At 48.7% G+C, this 21,500-nt stretch overlaps 1 protein-coding gene across 5 annotated transcripts; it reads left to right on the top strand.

Moving 5' to 3' along the window:
• The first annotated feature begins 26 nt into the window (after positions 1–26).
• DRAXIN (dorsal inhibitory axon guidance protein) lies at positions 27–13,986 on the top strand. 5 transcript variants are annotated; one of them, XM_072883554.1, is made up of 8 exons: positions 27–269; positions 5,990–6,103; positions 7,441–7,922; positions 9,289–9,476; positions 10,025–10,136; positions 10,491–10,580; positions 10,827–10,916; positions 12,973–13,986. In XM_072883554.1, exons 3-8 carry the CDS (start codon positions 7,463–7,465, stop codon positions 13,083–13,085), a joined length of 1,053 nt encoding a protein of 350 aa, XP_072739655.1. In that variant the 5' UTR covers positions 27–269; positions 5,990–6,103; positions 7,441–7,462; the 3' UTR covers positions 13,086–13,986. The 5 variants fall into 5 exon arrangements, with proteins under 5 accessions (XP_072739655.1, XP_072739656.1, XP_072739654.1 ...); XM_072883553.1 differs by lacking the exon at positions 27–269 and adding an exon at positions 304–777; XM_072883555.1 differs by lacking the exon at positions 5,990–6,103.
• Positions 13,987–21,500: the final 7,514 nt, after the last annotated feature.

Genomic DNA, 21,500 nt, shown 5'->3' with positions numbered 1-21,500 from the left:
AGCGCCCCCTGGCGGCGGGAGGAGCGGGCGCGGGGAGGGCGGGGGCCGGTCCCCGCCGCTCGGCGCTGCCCCCCGCCCCCGCGGCTCCCGGCCGGCACCCCCGCGCCGCATCCCCCGCTCCCTCTGCTGCGGCGGGGCTGGGCGGCCGGTGCGGGGAGCGGGGCCCGCCGGTTCCCCGGCCCGGCTTCCCACCCCGTTACCGTAACGTGGGGGAGCCCCTGCGGGGAGCGGGGGACGCCGTGCCCGGCCCGCCCCGCCGTGCCCTGCAGGTGAGCGGGGCCTGGCCGCCAGCCCACCCCACCCGGGCCGGGCCGCCCCGCCTTTGTCTCCGTTCTTTGTCTGCCCCGGGCCCTGGCCGGGGCAGGGACTGCTCCTGCCACCAGCCCCGCGGGAGCGCGCACCCTGCGCTCCCGCACCCCTCCTCCTCCTCCTCCTCCTCCTCCGCACCGGGCACCCCCGCATCCTGCCCCCTCGCATCCCCCCGCACCTCCCTACAGCACCCGCTGCGCCCAGCACACCCCGAGCCCCTCCCAGCCCCAACCCCCCCGCACCATGCACCCCAGTCCCCCGGGATTCCCGGCGTCCCCAGTTCCTCTCCACATTCCCCCACTGCCTTCCCCCTGTCTCCTCCTCCTCCTCCTCCTCCTCCTTCTCCTCCTCCCGGGTTCGAACACCCCTCTGCCCCCCCCGGCAGACCTGCCTCCCCTCCCGCTGCATGCACAGCCGCTGCCCTGCCCTGCCTGCCGGGCTCAGCCCAGACCGAGGAGCTGCGGACAGGTAGGCAGCGCTGCCCGCACCGCGCTCACCCTGCACCCCGCCCGGGGCCGGGCCGCGGGGCGGCCGGGGGTGCGTGCTGCACCGAGCTGATTTCCCTTCGTTTTCGCAGGGGCTGGGGAGGAGTGGGGGGCACTCTCCCACTTTCCGTGCGCCCCGGAGCAGACAAAGGCCGGGGGTGACGGGGACCCCCAGCACCGCCGCCTCCAGGCTGCCGCCGGCGGGACGCCCTCGGTGCGCGGTGCCGCGGGTCGCGGCGGCATCGCGCGGTGGTGGGAGCCGAGCACCGAGCTCGGACGGCGCCGGTGCCGGTGCGCGGTGCCTTCAGCCAGCCCTATTGTCACCCGTGCCGGGGAGCAGGCTGCGGGCTCTCCCGCTCCCGCCGCGGTTCCGCCACCCGGCTGGCCCTCAGCGCGCTGTGCAGCGCCGTGCACCTTGCAGGGGTGTGCAGCGTAGGCTTGGGGCTTGCGCCCCACCATCCCTACTGCAAGTCCCTGCTACTTCAGGGGCTACTGCAAGCTCCCTCCCGAGATGGCTCTCCCCTTCCCTGGAAGCCAAGCGGCCTCAGACAGAGGCATCGGCCCTCTCGCAGGCAGCTGCTGAGCCCCTCGCGCACCCCAGGGGTACGTCCCGGCTCTGAGCCAGAGCTGCTGAGGAAAGTGGCCGAGGGGTGAAGGAAGCTTTTCCCACTGAGTCATTGTGTTTGCAGAGCTGTGCACTGCCATTCAGCGAGCCCCTGAGTACCCATGGGTTATTCTCTGCTCTTCCTCTCTTGATAAAAGTGAGATCTCATTTCTGAATTAAATCAATTTGGCATCAGTTAATGGCTTATTACAGCCAGTAATTCATCATGTAGGATTTAAGTGACATTTATCCAATTCACACCTGAAGTCTTCCGTCAGCCAGAGGGTTTAATGGAAATGGGTTTTTATTCCCATCTCCTCTCCCTTGCAGAAGGAGGCATTAATCCTACACCTTTTGGTTCAAAGTGAGAATGACATGCAAGGAAAAATGTTGAAAGCACACCCTAACTGTTCCGCCAGTCGGGACACATCCACTTCTCCCCTCAGTGATGATCAGGCCAAATCTGTCCCCATTCTTCCCTGTCACACTGGCGGGTGCTTTCCAGCCGGGTGAGCAATGACCTTTGCTATTGATTGTGTCTCATTTGTCACTAGGCATTGTGCATTAAACTGGAGAGTCTTCTCTGCTGTGCTGACAGCAAGCGACTATATCTTGGATGCTAATCTCAGACTCATTGCTATTTTAATCTCATTATTGGGTAGAGTAGACTCTGTTTGATAGCAGGTCGCCTATGATGGCTGTGTCAGCCACTCCGTGAAGTCCCAGAGGGAAGCAGAGCAGAGGGTACTGCATATTCATTCATGTGCCCCTCTTCCGCTTCAATACGGTGACTTGCTGGGCTGCTCTGTCCCTGGAGGATGTTGGTGCTGCACCCTCCCTGCTCGTGCGCTGACGCTGAGAGCAGCGAAGCTCTCTGTGCGGGTCAGGGTAGGCACAGGAGAAAGGGTGGCATGGCTGTGGCTGAGGGCGAGAGGCACGTAGTGACTTGAAGGATTTGCAAGGTGTCCAGTGTTCATCAGAGCCCGGGTGCTGGAGTTAGCAATGACTTAGTGATGAGTACAAAACTGCCAGCTTACTCACAAGTCGGGGCTGCAGGAGAGGGTATTTCCTGGGTCACGCTGTGTGAACAAGCCACTTCTGTCCTCAGTGGTTAGGAGGGCAGAGCGCAGTCTGCCAGCCAGAGCTGACCGGTGAAGGGAAGGGATGGCCTGGGCCAGTGGGTCAGCAAAAACAGAGTCCCAGTTCCAGCCTTCAATTGATGTTGAGTGAGTCGCATTTCAAGTGGTCACTGGAGATGAGCTGCCCCAGGAAGATGCTTTGTGGAGGCACAGGGGCAAGTACAGCTACTAGTCAACCCCCTGCAAGCCTGAATCTCTATGTCCTGTCTCTTGTGCCACTAGTGCAATTAGTGTGTTAGTGAATTTGGCCCTTTCTACAGTGGAGTGCTGTTTGGTGATGGCAGAAAGTGAGAGAAAACAACACAAGCTAAAGGAAAGCAGATGTTTCGAAGGGTGGTGGCAGGATTCAAGTAGCCTAGCCTAAATATCTGCAGAGGGGAAATCTCTCACACCAAACACAGTCATGAGGGACAAGGAAACTGTGGACTCAGATAAATATGAAAGGCAAGGTGGGGAGGAAAGGTGACGATGGATACAGGAAACCTAAGAAAGGAGGAGGGCAGCTCCAAAGAGGGACCCAAAAGGACTGGAGGTCTGTGAGCAGGGGACTCTGCTGCTCTGTCGTCCCAAGGATGTCTGGGCCAGCAGCAAAAAAAAATATTCTTTACAAAGTGAATGTGCAAGAAATGTTGGAGAGAACAGTGTTATCACTTTTGCCCCAGGGAGGAAAAGAGAAGGGTGCATATAGGATTACCTGTCTGCTTTTAGGGACCCTAGAAACCTGGGAGAGATCCCTTTGAAATGGGAAAGTCTCTTGGCAGATTGTATATGAAGCTTCCCAGCATTTGCCTCCAGAAACAGAAAAACAGATGGAAAGAGACCCAGCAGGGAAGTGAAATCTCATTTATCTGCACAATGCCATCCTCCTGGCTCCAGCCAGCTCTCTGCATGTCAGCTACCATAGAGCCTACCCCGTCCATTCTGCTCCAGGCCTTCCCAAACCCATCCATCACCCTATGGCTTCTTATTTACAGGGAGCCTGGCACACGAAGCTGGGTTTATTGTCTATCATCCCTGCCACACATGCACATACACACAACACCCATGTAGATGCACATACACTTCGTCTATTGCTGCAGCTTGGGATTGTCTGGAGTCCAGGAAATCTTTACGCACTCCTGCCAAAGTCTGAGTTTATCAGCGCCAAAGAGAAATCTGGCCCAGAGTACGTGCTTGGGTCTAGCTTGGTTCAGCCCTTGAGCATACAAACGGCATCACTGTAGCCTGGCGTGATAAAGGATCTTGATATTCTTTGACTCTCGGGTCAAGAGTTTTGTTCCTCTTGGCTGTGACATGAAGAACATATGTGAAAAGTTAAAGCTAGGACTGTCACATATCGTTTTAAGTCAGATATGCGAATGAACATAGATGATCTGATGTTCCTGCTTTGTCAAATACAAAACAAATACAGCAGGGGCAGTTTCAGAGGCTGTTTCCCCTCCAAGGTGGCATAACTGTATCTATGGGGGAAAACATGCCTGAGTTTTTGTGTACCTACTCAGTCCATGGCTGCCTTGCAGGATTACAAGCAGAGAGCAGAGTAATAGCAATTGTATCAGTGAGTCCAGAGAAAGAGACTGCCCACAGGGAAAGTTGCTCAAGATGCAAAAAAAACCCCTAATTTCCCTTACAAGGTTGTGACCATCCACTACTAACCCAAAATGGATCAGAAATAGTGTCTGAGTGACAGCACTGCAACTCATTCATCAGCCCTGAGCCTGCACCCTGGGTAGCTCTAAGGCCTTATCTTTGCTTTACACATTTTCTTATTAGTAGGCAGATTTGCTACCTCAAGAGGCAGGTGGCTCATAATCCTGAGGGTATATAAAGGAAGTGCAAGGCACTGGGTGGAGTAAGGAGGATATAGGTCTGGTCTTGTGAAGAACTACAGGGGCAGCTTAACTTGGCAAGTACTTTAGCTATTTCCTTTATTAATATACAAACCCCAAGAAGAGGATGAGTTCTGGACTTGTAACGTGTATTTGTTTTAGAGCAATTTAGGAAAGGCATCTCCTTACAAGACCAGACTTCTTTCTGCCTGGCATATGTCTCAGGGCAGAATCTCACCCTTTCCAGAAAAGGTGCATCAGCAGTGTGACAACATTGCTGTCACCTACATCAACAAGCCCGTGGCTAGCACAGACTTCTTTTGTGGACTGTGGGCCTGACAGAGGAGAGGGTGGAGTTTACTTTGGTGCTCAGACATTGAGGAACCTGAGCACTGAGGAGAACTAGGGATGCCGTTGTGTTTTCTAGCTGCCTTTTGGAAGCGTGAATGTTACCATTTCTGTAGGGTAAGAAAAATGGAGAAGGTAGGAAGAGGTTTCTGAAGTTAAAGATAGATCAGGGCCTGGAAACAAGGCTGGGACTTCTGTGCCTCAAGCACAGCAGCGTGGTATTAACCCAAGGTACCAAAACTTGTCCATGCACTAGTTTGGTTTGGCAAACAGCTCAGACCTCCCCTGACAACAGTACAGTACAGGTATTTATCTGCATTATTAATGCAAGATTCCCAGTGACACAGTAACACAGCATGTTAGCCTGCACTCTCAGCCAGTACAGAGATGAGGCAACCCATGCGCTCTAGCTGCACTTTCATCCTGTGTCATGCCAATGAGACAGCTGGGCAGCTTAAATAAATGCCCCCTACACTTTGAAGCAGACCTTCTGTTTAACTGCCCTGCAGCATTTAGCTGCTTTCTAGCTCCTGCTGAAAACCAGAATCCACAGCTAATGTGTCTGTCAGGTTCACCATCAAAGGGCCCATATCTGCGTGAGTGAGATTGGAGACACCTGCCTCGCATTCTCTTTGCACTTGTTCTCTCCTCTTGGCATTTTGCCTACAGATGAAAAGGTAAGATGCCGTTTCCAGCTCTTTGAGTTGTTCTGAGTGATGCCTTGATCCAGCTGGTTTGCTCTGGTTCTTAAAGAGAAAATCCTAGGAAAAAACAAAGACTGTGGATGCAGAGCTTGGGTTTTGCTTGGTTGCTATTTGTTCCATTGGTTTTGAAGCAGGACTTCAAGTGCTTTGTTAATAGACTTAGCTGTTGGTCTCATTTTCCTTTGTCCCAGGTAGCTGCCAATAAAATACTATTTCACAGTAGTATGCCTTCAGCCAATGAACTACCCAGCACCTCCTAAATCAGTCCTCAAGTAGCAGTTTGTTGTCCTCTGTGGCCAGTAGAAAGACCTGCTTTTCAGACACTGCATTAAAGAGAAGGCTCCTGTGCTGCCTACCTCTTTCCAGGGGAACTCTGAACTGAAAATTTGCTCTGAGCAATAACAGAGATGAGTCTTGGAAAGGCAGAATCAGCTGGTGGATGAGTGAGCAGGCTTTTTAGTTAAGAGGCTGAAGACATCTCCCTCTAAACTCCCCAGATGCTTCATGAGGCTGGGGCTGCTCTGATGGCAGAGGTTTCACTGACTCAAAACATTTCACATCTGTCTCACAGGTTGAAAGAAAAGAGGAAAGGAAGAACCAAGGCCATTCTTAGGGTGTCTCCTGTCAGCTCCACAAAAAGGCACTGAGATTGGCCTCAAAGGATGTAACCTGCTGCCCTTCACAGGTGACAATGGCTGGTCAAGCAGCAAAGCACCTGGAAGAGGGAGTACAAGCCATTGTAATTATACAGCAAAGTGGTTCGTCTGGTGAACAGACAGATGGAAATCAGGTGGAAATCACCCCAGCTGGGGGCTGGGCTGCAGGAAAGATGGGGAGGAGGTTGAGTGAAGAGCCATGGCTGTAACTTTGTGACAGTATTTCTCAAATGTAAGTGTTGGCCTGGTTTTCTGGCAGTCAGTGTCACAGGGAACTCTGGCTTTAAGCATGCCTTCGTGCTGCCCAGCTTGAGAGGGACAGTCTGAGAAAGCTACCCCAAAGTGAAAGGCTGCACTGGAAATGCTGAAAACGCCTTTTCCTCCTTTTGTGGGAAAGGACAGGGGAGAATGACCTAGTTGGAGAAGTGTTTGATTTGCACAACATCCCAAAGCCATGTCTCATAACACAAACACAGGGATGAAGGAAGACGCTCAAAAATATTACAGTGAAGCAGAATGAATGAGAATATTCTGCAGCCACTGTGCTGAGGGACTAGGTCTCAGTGTTCTTTGGACTTAAATTACCCTCCCAGTGACAGCCTTACCTGGTGGGGTGAGGTGAAGTGACCTGTGCAGGGTCAACGAGGGAAAGTGGGACAAGCTAGAGAAAACTCAGTCTGCCTCCCTGCCCCTTGGTCTTTAGACCAGCATCCCCTGCTCTGCTGACAGCAGATTTGTTTCTCTGCTACGCCATGAGGTATCAGCACAAAATTTCCAGTGTTTTTTCCTCCCTTGACCAGTTCCAGCCACCCTGAAGCAGTACGTGTGTGCGTGCACATGTCTTTCTGTCTTGAGCTGCTCAGGGCTGTTGCTGGTCCTGCGAGGCCACCATCTGCCTCCAGTTCTGTTCATCTTGACATCTTCATTGCAAGGAAACCAGCTGTGAGGAGGGGCCAGTGCCAGCCAGGCCCAGGATGCCAACCTGGCAGCAAACAGCCCTAGCCAGACAGCTGGTGCTGTGCAGGCAGCTCCGGAGCCGTGGCCTCCCCAGCCCCTCAGATGGTAGGCTGTGAATGGGAGGGTAGGGGGGCTAGTCAGGAATCAAAGGGAAATGTCCTACTGATTGATGGCCCTCATTTGCACATGAAACTGGGACCTCTCAGCCCTGCAGACCCTGCACGTGTGTCTGCGCTGCTGTCACCAGGGCTGGGAGAGGAGGAGGTAACCGAGGAGGGAAAATATCACTTCTAGCTCTGGACACCATAACTGTTTTCACCTAGGTGTCCTAGGTCTAAATCTTGCTTGCCTTTACAGTTCCTCAAGTTGATTGCTTATTTTTTCTTCTTTTTTTTTTTTTTAATTGCAGGTGAGGCAGAGCACCCAGGATTATGGCAACTTCTTCCACCTTCTTCTCTCCTTCCCTTTTCCTGTGTGTGCTGGTTCTTTCTGACATCAGTCTTGCAGTCTCCCTGGACCCTGGCACAAAGCTCAAAAATGTCCCTGAGAACAACAACCATCTTCAAAACCAAGAGATGTGGCTGCAGCAGCCCAGAAGTGGGCACCACCACAAGCATGGCTTGGCCAAGAAGGAGAAGGTCCATGCCATGCCTTCTAGAGGGCAGCCGGCTGGGGAAGAGGCCCTCAGAATGGGTAGCGGAGCTCCAGCTGTGGAACAGCTGGCAGCAGAAGGACAGCCAGCAGCCCTGAAACAGAATAAGGATGTGTTCCTGGGTTTTGAGTTCCCATATCCTGAGAGGGAGAACCAGTCCCCTGGGTCTGAGAGAGGAAAGAAGCAGAACCGAGAACATCGGCGACACAGCCGCAGGGACAGGCTGAAACACCACAGAGGTATTTGAGCTCCAAGGGAAGCTGAGGCTCTTGGGTCAGTGGAAATGAGTGTCACTTGTGTGAGGGCAAGAAGATGCAGCTGTGGTTGAGCCACATGGGTATGTGGAGGGTGTGGGATGCGTGCTTGCTCTGGGGAGAAATCTGCCAAACAAAAGAGGCACAAGAAAAAAGGGCAACTCCAGAACCAGAGGTTTTTACTGCTGGCTGCAATTTTGTGAAAATGACCTGGTTTGCCTTACAGGGGGAGCTCAGAAAGTTCCTAGGACTTGAGGGATTGTTTTGGGGTGGCCTGCTTTGGTTTTTTTGCTTTTTTAGCAAATGGTTCAATTTATGAACAAACATGTCCAAGCCATGCTCAATCTCTCCACTGACTTCGAAAGATGACCAGAACTAGAACTAATACAAAACCCCTGCTTAGCTTGGGGTTTTGGTCTTAGAAGATCAGTTTCTTCTCATCAGAGCTTGTATTCTTCTATATTTATGACAAACTACAAAAAATGTAAATTTTGTATATGTGAAATTGCACTAATTACTTTAAAATGTTGCTTGTTTTTGACTGGGACTGCTTTCCTTTGCAGGTCAAGCTGTGGGTGTGTGTCTCTGTGGTATGGTGTGCTCAGTGCTTAGTTCTTTAGTTCTATTAAAGCCAGGCAATTTGTGTCAATCTACACTATTTGACAAGCTGGGTGTCAGTAGCCCTCAGTTCCAGCTATCACTCCTCCCTGCATCAGTAAGAAGAGCTCTATTGTTTTCTCAGGGGACTGAGTAAACAACTCATGTTAAGCAATATAGAAGAGTATGCAACAAAGCTGGTTTGAAGCAATATTTGCAGACTACAAAACAGGCCTTGTTTCTTTTGTTTAACTTAAGGTCTATATTCAAATTAATACTTAGGGAAAGCAGGGATCAGGCTGTGAAGATATTCTTATTTCAAGTTAGATAGGTCCTGACTTGGGCTAAATTGAAATAACCCACTATTAAAATCAAATAAGAATGCATCCACAGGTATTTGCAGCAGCTTAATCCATTGGTTTAAAAATGGTTAAATAGGTACATTTTATACTCTTGAGAGCAGAAGAAGAAATCCTTTGCTTCTTGCTTCTTAAACAAGAAATAGATGTATCTTCAAGAAAGTGTGATTATGTATGACTTAAGCGTGTAAAAACCAAGATGCATATACTCTGGACCTAATCTATCACTTTAATAGCACAGGACTTTGTTTTACACTGGTCTAAACAGCAGCTCAGGGTGGTAGAACACTGGCCAGTGGCTGAATGAAATCTGAATTCCTTTGACTCAAGTCCATGGCACACAGAGAGAAAAGGGATGAAAAAGCTAATGCTACTGTACCTGTTGCCCTCTGCAGGGAAGACTCCTGAGGCTGGACCAAGCTCCTTGTACAAGAAACCTGAAAGCTTTGAAGAACAGTTTCAAAACCTCCAGGCAGAGGAAGCTACAAGTCTGACTCCCACCATGCTTCTCTTCACTGCACTGGAACTAGCTGTTTCCACAGAAGAGCCTCCTGTTCTTCCAGCCACATCACCACGGTCACAGGTAAAGAGGTAGCTGGTAACTGCACTGCACCTCTGGTGCAGACAGAAATCTCCTGCAGCTAAGGTCCAGTTTCCTTTTTTTTTCAGTTAGAGGTAAGTGCTTGCTTAACACCAAAGCCCTCCCTCAAAAGCAGCTCTCTGTCTAGGACACATCTAAACACCTCTTCTTCATAAGCGGTTCCTTTAGTTGCTTCTCTCCCCTGCCCTACCTCTCCCTTAGCTAGCCATCTTCATTCAGCTTCAAGGACCAGAGAAGCAGTAGGAGCACTTGGCTGGAGAGGCAGCATTTCCTAATGCTCCTTGCTTGCCTTTTGTCCTCACAGAGAAGCAGTGGAAACTTCCCTCTTGGCTTCAGCTACAACAAGGGAAAGCTCTTCCCTTCTGAAAATGAGATGCCAAGAATCCCCAGTAGACAAGACAGGGGTGGAGGGTGGGGGGGGAAATCATAAAGCCTTTTTAAGGTCTAAAAGCACCAGGAAAATTTGCAAATACTTCAGTGTCACTACAGAAGTGTAATCCCTTGTTTCTTTGACTTCTTGTGGTTTGCAGGCCCGCCTCAGGCAAGATGGGGATGTGATGCCCACCCTAGATATGGCACTCTTTGACTGGACAGATTATGAGGATCTCAAGCCAGAAATGTGGCCATCTGCTAAAAAGAAAGGTGCTAAACCTCCCTGTCCTCTTTCCCAAAAGTCATTCTGTAAGGCTTGTCCCATGGTTAGTGTTCACAGATGTGCTGAAGGATGTGAGAGCATAGTGGCTGGGAAAGAGAGAAAAAGCGTAATGCTGATTGTGTTTTGTACTCAGTTTCAGAATGTTTCTCATTTTGAATGCATAGTTTGAGGGCAGAGAAAAATGATAGATGGAGGGTTGAGAAATAGGGAGGAGATTAGACTATGAAGGTTTAGAGTTCAAACTCTTGAAGTTTGAGGCTATTTTTACCCTGGAACAATGTAGTCTCCAAAATAAAAACACTAGCATGAAATTTTCTATCAGCATCTGTTTTTTTTCATAGAGAAACGCCGCAGTAAGAGCCCCAACAGTGGAAATGAAACAGTGACGGCTGAAGGAGAGCCATGTGATCATCACCTTGACTGCCTCCCAGGTCAGGATCAGCTTGGTAGAGTCATTTCTCTAAACATGAAATTGTTTGAAATCCAGTCCAGGTTCTAATACAAATATCCTGCTTTTTAATACTGATAGAAAGTGGTATGCAGAGGGAAGGGCAGAGGCTCTCTAGGCGTGTTGTGGGCACAGGTAATGTCTGTACCATGGAGCTGTCATGGGTGTCAGTAGCCCTACAAGGGAAGGGGATAAATGAGCTGTGCTGACCCTTGTTCCTGTGTTGCAGGCTCTTGCTGCGACTTGCGTGAACACCTCTGCAAACCACACAATCGAGGCCTTAACAACAAATGTTATGATGACTGTATGTGCACTGAAGGTGAGTTCAGCTCTTTGCTCTCCCCCTTCCAGCTGGCTTCGTAGTTGGCTGCATTGACTTGATGTAGTGGTTTGCATGTGAAAATAGGAGCCAAGCTCTGCTGCTGTTAGCCCTTCCCTGCCACTGACTCGCAGTGTGACCACTGAGTCATCTAGGATATCTTGTTTTCCCTCTTGAAAACAAAAATCCTGATATCTACAAACCTAACAGAAGAAGCCACAATATGTTAACACTTCAATGGTGCTTTCAAGTATCACAGGTTATAAAAACAGACTACTATCCTTGTTTTACATAACCTTATACCTAATATGGCTTTCCTGAATGAATTTCAACTGAACCTGTTGCAATTTAGTAGGTGTGGGCAGGACACAGACTTTTGCTTCTTAAAACTTTTTCTGAAGAATTCACAGCAGCCCTTAATAGACAGTTGTGTTACAAAGATGTCAAAAGGCACTCTTCTAGTCTGAACATGTCCAGGGTCAGCTCCAGGCACCGGGTCTTGTCTGCCAGAGCAAAACTCTGGTTGCCAAATTTTGTGACCTGTGTTAGGTACCTAGTGACTTTGACCAGGACATTCACCTACTTTTTACCCAGTTAAACAGACTGCTTTCCTGGAGTTGCAATGTTAAATGATAGTGTTCACCTTGGGTGTGTCGTGTAACACTTGAAGGTCCTCATCAGAGACGATGTTATGACAGACTAGCCTAGAAAAGAGTTTCTGCAAGCCTAACGAGGGCTGCCCCTGGCCCTGCTTTATACTTAAGCTAGTTATAAGTCCATGCCAAATGTGCATCCTCTGTAGCATTAAAAAGATCCCTAGAGATGTAGGGTCCAGATAAGATAGACAAGATGCTTAGATAAGAGCAGAGCTCTGATCTTGTGTGCTCTCCTTCTGGGAGGCCAGGCTGCCCTGGGGGGATTGGTAACGAGGAGCAGAAACCCAGCAGAAACCCAACTTCAAGGTAGCTGGTCTCAACGTAGCCCAGGGACACGCACTCCAAAAGGCAGCTCAGTGACCTGTGACATCGGCTGGGTCTCCCATGCACAAGTACTCACGGACAGTTTATGGGCTGTCTATAAAAGCTCCAAACCCTCAGCCTCCCCCACTCTGGGGGTGCTGGCACTGTTGCTATCTGCTGCCTGCTCTGGAAGTAAAAAGAGTTGCAGCTTGAAGGATGATCAAATCAGCTCCTGCCAACCCCAATGACCAGATCCTGGGCTACTGAAAATCAGGACTTTCATGAGAATGATTTACACATAGGTTGTACCCCGTCTGGCCCAACTAGCTACGCATTCTGGTGTAACAAAGTCAGACAATAGACACCAAAAGATAAATCTATCAGGTCCAGAAACCAATGAGTTACCCTAACCAGAGGCTCCTCTTGCCTTCCGCTGCCATGGGAGAAATATGTACTGATGTTTTTTACAAATAAAATGCCTTTTTTTTTTTTTTTCCCCCCTTTAGTATTCATCAATGCTATATCAGATAGCTTCCTTCAGACCCTGCACTTTGGGCACCCAAAACAGAGAAACTGAAGGAGATCAACAGTGTGCTTAGGATCAGACCTCCCAGTAATAATGCTTCAAAGTCTCTTCCCTCTTCTCCTGAAGCTTCAGGGAAATAAATAGCAAGGGGAGCTCCCTAGCCATTGCTGCTGCACATTAAGTCTATAGTAATTTCCCAATGGAGAGATCACTTAGACAGTAATGGGAAGTAATAGGGGGAAGCCAAGCAGGGCTTCCATAAAATCACTGGAAGCAATCAGGATAATTCATTGGTATTTCAAGAAGCCAGTGAAACCTTCTGCCTGAGCCAATGAATCCCAAACCAGAACAGTGAGCCAAACAGAATAGCAGGGCCCAGAAAGCAATATGCCCTGCCCATGTGAGGCATTTCTCTGCCACCTCATTTGACACAGCCCAGGCTTCCCAGTCCTGGGACTGTCCCCACTGCAGCAGGCTCCGTCATGAACTGAGGCCAAGAACTAAACGTTTGATGTTACTGCTGTAGTGAGCCCTGGTCCCTCCTGCTCACTTATGCATGTCTTTTCCATAGGGCTACGCTGTTATGCCAAATTCCACCGGAACCGAAGAGTGACCCGGAGGAAAGGGCGCTGCGTGGAGCCCGAATCGGCCAATGGAGAGCAGGGATCATTCATTAATGTTTAAGAGGGTGGGACTCCTGCCTGGATGGTCAGGGGCTGGGGTCAAACTATTTGTACCTAGCAATGGGAATTAGAGGAAAAAGTCAAGCAAATGACTGCAGCTGCAGGCTTTGAACATGCCACGTTCCAACAAGACTGAAGCTCATGTTAATCATAAATAGAGTGGCCTCAGCCTTTTCCATACCAGAACTGCATTCTCCCTCCCTTCCCTCAGCACATTCCTGCCATTGAGCTAGGTCCCCTCTCCCAGTTAGTAAGAGATGATCATGACTACCATTCTGATGGTCTGGGCAGGAAAAGGCTCTGCAGTTTCATCTCCTCCTCTCAACAGAGGCAAGATATGAAAGATCCTTCAAGTCAAAGGGCATATGAGCTTAAACTTTACCCCTTAGCTATTGCTTGAGAAGAAAGGTAGGTCCTCCTTAAGGATCAGAGGTTCCTAGAGGATAGGAAGCTTGTAGCCTCCAGGTGGAATCAAAGATGGGAAATGGATCAGCAAGAAGCTGGCTGCCTAGGGGAGAGGGGAGCCTCTGACAGAGCTCTTGCTCTCTCCCTTGTTCACTGCTACAGACAGATATTCCCTAGCTGTTACACACGACTACTTCCTACCTGTCTTCTTTGGGACCATCCAGTCCCACTCCTTCCTTCCTTTCTTGCTTCCAGAGAACCACCTGGTTTCTGCAAGGATGTGGCAAGACATCCCAGCCTGCAGCTCTCACTCATTTAGTTATCCTGCCAAGTCTGTTATTTTTAATGATTATTTTTAGGAGCTTTCTGGGGAAGTAATAGTTTTCCTAGTGAGCCAAAAATAAAGTGTTTGGTAACAGGAGATAGGGACAGGCTGTTCCGTTGTAGTAAATCCTGTGACATGTTGCATGTGTGTTTCCATGATATGTAAATAAAGATACGATAGATATCCTTTGTGCAACTCTTCTGCTTCTTTGACTGCACCTAAGGATGTGGCAGGAGCCAGAAAGGCCTATGAGGTAGCACTGATGACTTCAGGTAATCGCACAGAGCAATTGTGCTACTTGGTAGAAAAATTCCTCTACCCAAATTGGGGATCCAAGCTTCCCTGTATTGTCACTCAAATTGCAGCTAACAGTTGGTTTCTGCCTGGTGTAGCCATCCAACTGTTTAAAACTTCTTTATATTACTACTTAGTTACTGACTTCAGTGATGTATCAGAGCAACACAGGCTACCTGTTGAACAGGAGTAGTGTTAGCTGGTAAAGATGTTCTTTTTTACTGCCAACACCCCAGTTCCCTGGCTTCTGGTGGGAGACAGCTCTGAAGCCTTTTAAATGTTAAATTCAAGAACCTGGAGATGTACAGCACTTTTTGTAGGAATAGAAATATTAATCCTGTTGCTGTGGTCAGAATCCTCTTTACGCTGCTTCCCTAAACCCCCCTGTGTTCCATTTAGGTAGCCAAATCTGCATTTTGCACTCCTGTTTCTGTTGTAGTGTCACTCTGCATTGTGTATTCACTCAAATGCTGCTAGCATAACAGTTTATGCCTCTAATATGATGAGTGCCCAGTCATGACTACAGAGTTATACTATGAATACAATATTAGTTCTGACCCACATGCGCCTGCACTGCTAGGAGGTATGCTAAAGGAGGAATTTGTAAAGGAGCATTGAGGCAAAACCTGTCACTTGGTTGGATGTAGCTATTTAGATTTCTGCTTACAGCATTACCGTCTTAGCCCAAAAGGCAGGAGTAAAGAAAGGTGGTTTGGCTCCAGCTCTATGCCACAGCAGCAAGGATGTAATTTGGTAACCCAGGGAGAGAAATGCAGCCCCTCCCTCAGCCTAGATGCAGAATAGTGGGTGGTGCTGCCAGTGCTATTGTCAGTGGAAGCATAAAGGGAAAAAGGCCTTAATTGAGCACAGTCAATTGCAGAGTTCTCAAACCCTGGTCTGATGAGAACCACACGCACAGCCATTATCAAAGCCAGGTTTTGATACCACACCGCTTTCCAATATAGGTGCTGAGATCTGTGTTGGAACAGCGCAACTGAAAGAAAGCAGGAAATTTTGCAGGGGTCTTTATCCTTGGTGATGCAGGTATTCATTGCCCCATACACTACATACAGAATCCTTGTATTTTGGGCAGCATTTTGGGCAAGACTGTTTTGCAAATCATGTGACATACAAGCAGGCTTAAACAGCAAGTCTGAATTTGAAGCCAGAGCTTTTAGACTCCAAAAGGAGACTTGCTTTTTCAGCTTTCAGTCTGGTATTAACTCTGAATATAAAGAACAGATTATTCTTAATTGGTGGGATTAGTTAAATGTCTAAGGTCAGTGAAAATTGATTAATTATTATAAATCAAGTCACAGGATTATTGGATTGATAGCTCACATTGGAGTTTCAGAAAGAGAGCCCATGACGGGGACTCATTCTTTCTGAATCAAACTGTGATGTTGCAGATGTGAAGCAGAAAGGGTGAGCAGCAGCACAGGCACATGCTGCACAGGCACAGCAGTACGAAATGCATCAGAAAACCTGATTTATGTATCAGCCAGATCAACTACTGACTTCGCAACTGCAGTGCAAAGGAAAGCTGTTGAGTAAATACCATGCCAAGGTGTGGAATGCAAGACCAGCCTGTGATATGAAACCCCACGGGACCATTTGTACAACAAGTCCAACCCACTTCTGAGTGTTGCAAAGCTTTTTAGTGCCGCTCTGTGCTGTCTCAAGGATATGGCAGCAGCTGCAGAGCAATAGTGTCACTGGGTTACATATAGCAACTTTCCCCTTCCTTCCCAGTATCTCCCATTTGCAGCGCAGTCAGTGACAGTTCTGCCTTTGGGGACATTAGGTCTGAACAAGAGAGAGGGAGACAAATGTCAAGCAAGTCTTGATTTATATGTTCTTATCAACTGATTGATTGAGAAACTCAAATTAAGAATCCACACAAGCTCAGCTTCTCTACTGCCCCCAGAGAGCTTAAGCCAGAGCACTTGCAAGGTCTTCTATTGTCTTGAGGGGACTTTGGATCAGGCCCAAACCAGCCATAGCAGGGCTCTGTGGAATAATTTTTAAAGTTAATTGCAGGGCATGCATGTAAGAAAGGTGAGTGACAGAGTCCCACCCAAACTCCTGCTCTACAGCTACTGCTGTTAGCAGCTTCACAATGAGTCCAAGGGGTATGCATCATTTTAAACCACTTTTCCAAGGGTGAGAATCATTAGACATGGAAAAGAGAGGACAGCGTGCTGCTTTGACATAATCATCTCAGCAGCTGCCTGCTCTACAAATGCTGTTGAATCTCGGGGATGTTGCTGGCAGTTGCCAAAATGATGACTGCAAGGGAGACAAGGAGTGGAAGCACAAATTAAAACACTTGGGAATCATTCTGCCTCAGGTCTGTAATAGTCTGCATTCATTTTAGCTTGGGGGTGTTTTATTGAAACCCTCTCTCTTCCCTCCCTCCCCCCACCCCCCAGTAATTACCCTGTTGTCAATCCACAGTGTGTGAGAGTGCTTCAATTTCAAACCCATGCTATACTAAATTGTTCGAGTCCATGCCAGTCACTCTCTGCTACATAAAGCCTGGAAAAAGCATTGCTTTCGGGTTTTTTATCAGAAAAAATGAGAGTGAGAAACAAACATATGTTTATGTCTGATAAAATAAACATAAAAAATAAAGACAGCTAACTGGAAACAAGTAAATATAGAAGAATTCAAAAGTGACACAGGAAAGACAGGAAATAAAAAGATAGGGTTAGACATCTGGGTAAAAGTAGACAGAAAAAATTTTAGAAGTGGCAATGTAGAGTACAGATAGGAAAAAATAAATAGACAGAAACATACATAAAAGTGAACATAGAAACAAAAATTCAGAAGTGAAGACATTGAGAGGAAAAAATTTAAAAATAGTGAAAAACCTAAATAGATGGAGACACAGAAAGAAAGCTTTAAAAGCAACTGGGTACAGGACAGACTAGAATGAATTAAAAAATAAGGACAGCAAACTGGATAAAAATAGATGAGTAAAGAAAATTTAAAAGCAACAGTGTACAGGGCACACAGGAAACAATTAAACAGGAAGAGACATCTTGATAAAAGTAGACATAGAATGAAAATTTTAGAAGCAACAGGATACAGGAAAAGAGAAAAAATAGAGATAGAAAACAAGATAAAAGTACACCTAGAAACCAAATTTTAAAAAGAAAATAATTATGAGAGTAAAAAATTGAAAAATAGGGACCATTAACTAGAAAAAAGTAGTCAGGGTGCAGAGCAGAGGGAGTCACTGAAAAGAGAGACAGGTCGCTGCATAGAGGGAGACCTAGAAATGCCATTTTCACAAGCAATGCAGAAGAAGGCAGTGTGGGAAGAGTGAAATAATAGCAGGTGGGGAGCTGGAAAGGGAGAGGTGTAGAAAAGAAGCGTAGAAGGTGACAGTGTAGAGGGCAGTGCTAGTAGAAGGGCAAAAAGCTTTGGGGAGCCTGAAAGGGAAACAGAGGCCAGTACAGGCAAGGAGGCAGGCAGAGGTCTGGAGAAGCATGGCAGGGACGGGCCCAGATGCACACAAGGGATGCACAGCTCACCGGAGCTCCTGGCACTGCCAGGAGACCTTCGGCACCCCGAGGCTTCCCTCTCGGCCTCCGCCCCTTCCTCCTCCACAGTGCCGGCTGCCCGACCCTATCCTGCCCAGGAGCAGGCAGCAGGTGCCTCGACACTCCTCTCCCACGAGGGTTCCTGGAGGCATGGTGGCTCACATGTGCAGCCAATGGAGGCACCGAGCTCCAGCACCAGTGCTGGTGGTGCATGCTGTCAGGGATGGCTGGGAGGGATCCTTTCTTGCTAGAGGCAGCTGCCTGGGGAAGCCCCTTTTATTCACTCCTCAGCCAGCTCCCGCAGGCAGGCCCCCTCCCCAGCTAGAGCCCCTCGGCACAGCAGGGCCAGGGTCATCCTCAGCCTCACCAGCTGCACCTGGAGCTGCCCCAGCCCAGCCCCACCTGCAGCCCTTTTTAAACCCTTGGCTCAGCCCCATCCTCACCCTATGGGTCCCACCTGGGCTGTGTTAGGCTGCAGCTAGAGCCATTGGGAACAGGGGGCCAATCACCCCAACCCCCACAAGCCAGACAGCCAGTGAGCTGGCACCGGTGTGGGCAGATGCTGCCGGCAAGCTGGCGACGGCACGGGCAGATGCCACCATCAATCTGTGACAGCTTGGGAGATGCTGCCGGCAAGCAGGCAATGGCCTGGCAGACAGCACTGGAAATCTATGATGGCCTGGGAGATGCCACCGGCAATCTGCAATGGCATAGGCAGACACTGCTGGCAACCGGGCAATGGCCTGGCAGACACCACTGGCAAGGTGGTGCCAGCGTGGGCAGATGCTGCTGGCAAGCAGGCGACGGCCTGCAGATGCTGCTGGTGAGGTGGTGCAACTGACCAAAGGGTGGTTTCACACCATATGGTGTCATGCTCAGCATAGAAAGCTGGGGGAAGAAGAAGGAAGGGAGGGATGTTTGGAGTGACAGTGTTTTGTCTTCCCAAGTAACCCTTATGCAGATGGAGCCCTGCTTTCCTGGAGATGGCTGAACACCTGCCTGCTGGTGGGAAGTGGTGAGTGAATTCCTTGTTTTGCTGTGCTTGCATGAGCAGCTTTTGCTTTCCCTATTAAGCTGTCTTTATCTCAACCCATGAGTTTTCTCACTCTTACCCTTCTGATTCTCTCCCCCATCCTACTGGGCGGAGTGGGCAAGCAGCTGTGTGGGGCTTAGTTGCCAGCTGGGGTTAAACCATGACAGTCCTTTTTGGTGCCCAGCCTGGGTCTCGAAGTGTTTGAGATGACAACAGGTTTGATTGCAATGTGCTAGATTGAATTTATAGCTGCTATTGCTGTTTAGCTATTAATCAGCAGGCTTCTGTGCTTGCCATGGGGCTTGCTTCCCTGACTGTATATTAGAGTCTAGTGGTCGTTAGTGGCTGCTTTTTGCTTTTGCTGCTTGCTGTACTGCTGTCCTGCTGATCATCTGACTCTGCTGTGCCTGGGAGCATTTGGATAACAGCAATGGCGATGCGCCTGGGCTGGCTGATGGCCAGGGCATTGCTGCTGTTTCTGTGCTGCTGTACTGGACAGGCTGGAACTCCAGTATGAACTTGAGTCAAAGGGGCTGTAACCTGTGGATGAGCCCACATGGGAGCAGGACACCCTGAAGTGTCTGCGGCTGTGGATAAGCTGATGCCAGAGCAGGTAAATCTCGAAGCGTCTGTGGCCATGGTTATGTCTGTGCTGCAGCAGGTACACCTTGAAGCATCAGTGGCTGTGCATGAGGTCATGCTGGAGCACCTGAAAGCGTGTGGCCATGGATAAGCCCACAACAGAGCAGGTACACCCTTGGAGGGACTGCAGCCATGGGTAAGGGCATGTTTGGAGCAGGTTTACTTCAAAGGGACTGTGGCTGTGGGCAAGGCCATGCTGGAGCAGGTATGTCTCTGAAGGCATTGTTGTGGTCCATGGAGAAGGCCACACTGGAACAGGTGCACCTCAAAGCAGCTGTGGCTGTGCATAAGTCTATGCCGCAGCAGGTATACCCCTGGAGAGACTGTGGGTCATAGATGAGGCTCCACTGGAGCAGGTACACCCCTAAGGGACTGCAGTCTATGGATAAAGTCCAAGCCAGAGCAGGGGCAAGGGGAGGAGTTCATTGCAATGTTAAACCAAATGGTCTGGTCCAAAGGGAACGGGGTGGAGATTGTAATGGAAATACCTTTAAATTGTTGTAACCCAGGATTTGAGTTGCATGTTATGGGAATGACTATAGCGGGAACCAACTGAACCAATGGAGGACAAGCCTTACAAGAAGCCATGCAAGTGCAGCAGTGACCCGACCTGAGCTGGCTTTGGTGCCCAGTAAGTCCACGCAACATACCACCTGTCCCGTCCTGAGTGACCACCATAACACATGGAGCCCAAAGTCATGGACTAAATGAACTCAGTGGATATTTTGTGGACATTTTATGTTATTTTTCTGATAAAATGTTTATTTTATCAGAAAAATGTTTTCTTGGAATGTTCTGAGTGATCATATGTACCCCATAAACTCATTTCTGGTATGTCAGTTCATTTTCTAGAGTGCCAGTGAATCTTGAAGAGTAGTCCCTTGATTATATCTCAAAGCTCTAGTTAGATTTTAGAAAAACAGAGAGGCAGCTCTTCCTTGCTGAGATTGGAAAGGACTTTCAAGTGCGCTTGTCAAGATACCACATTAGTGTAACCCTCTCCACTCCCCAAATCATCTTGCCATAGACTGTTTTGCAGTGAAGTTGCAGGAAGAGGCTCCCCACCAGCATTACAACATGCCTTCAGTTTGCCCTCCAATCCAAATAATGTTTCTCCTTGCTGACGACCCATTGGGATTTAAAAGGGAGTTTGTAGAGCCAGGACAACTTCCATATGTCCTTCCTCACTGCTTATTCAGAAAGGCTCTATTGATAATATATGCATTTGTGCCAAGCTGATGCCTTCATTGCCCTCAGCTCCCTGGCCAGGGGCACAACTCAGACACCGGTGTCAGCTACAGCCTTTAGTTACCTTCAGACCAGACCCCAAGTGAGGGATGAGGAGGGCAGAACTATGAGGGGTGAGCTTGTCTCCATCCCCACGGGCCAGATAAAGACAGCAGGAGCAATTGTATTAGCTCCTCTACTTCCCCATGGAATTGCTATCACCTTACCCACCAAGGGTGGTACAGTGTCCTGAAAACGCAAAGGAAAGCATTTCTGCCTTATTAGCCTCACTTTTACGCTGTCAGGAAGGGAACCAGCTGTGTATTAGTTTTTTTCTCAGTTTGCACAAAACATACCACCAATATATTTGACATAAAGGAGCTAATTGCTAGATATTAGTTGTAGTGAACTGAACTCACCTGGACCAGTCTTCTAGTCAGGAAAATCTCTGTATCCTGTTTCTAGTCTCCTGGGTTGTCTGCTTCTCCCTGCAGGTTGTCTTTAACTTGCTGCTTATCTTTCTCACCATGTTGATGTTGCTTTGAGTTATCAAGCCTAGGGAAGGGAATAGAGACAGCAGGTTACACAGAGAGGCAATTTACAAGGTACAAGCAAAGCAAAGCAGAGATAAAAAACAACCAACTCCCCCAGATCAAATAGGTGTGAGAGACGTGCAAATGCATAATGTCTATCATAGCTCTCATTGTTTTCATATCCAAGAGATCATTAAGACATTTCTAAGTCCCTTGAGCCCATGACATGCAAGCCCAGGATGTAATAAGCAGGGCTGAATTAATTGCATGATACATTGATGAACAAAATGAAGTAAAGCGCTTTTACTGTACAAGGGGAAATGAATGCTTTGCATTAAACAGCAGTCACATCAATCCAAATTACGGCTCATGCTGCATAAATGATAATGAGACTGTCTCACTCAGACGG

Source organism: Ciconia boyciana, chromosome 19, assembly GCF_034638445.1.
Source record: "Ciconia boyciana chromosome 19, ASM3463844v1, whole genome shotgun sequence".
Lineage (NCBI taxonomy): Eukaryota > Metazoa > Chordata > Aves > Ciconiiformes > Ciconiidae > Ciconia > Ciconia boyciana.
Note: the sequence above shows the minus strand (reverse complement) of the source record. Positions and strands in the feature narration are given on the sequence as shown.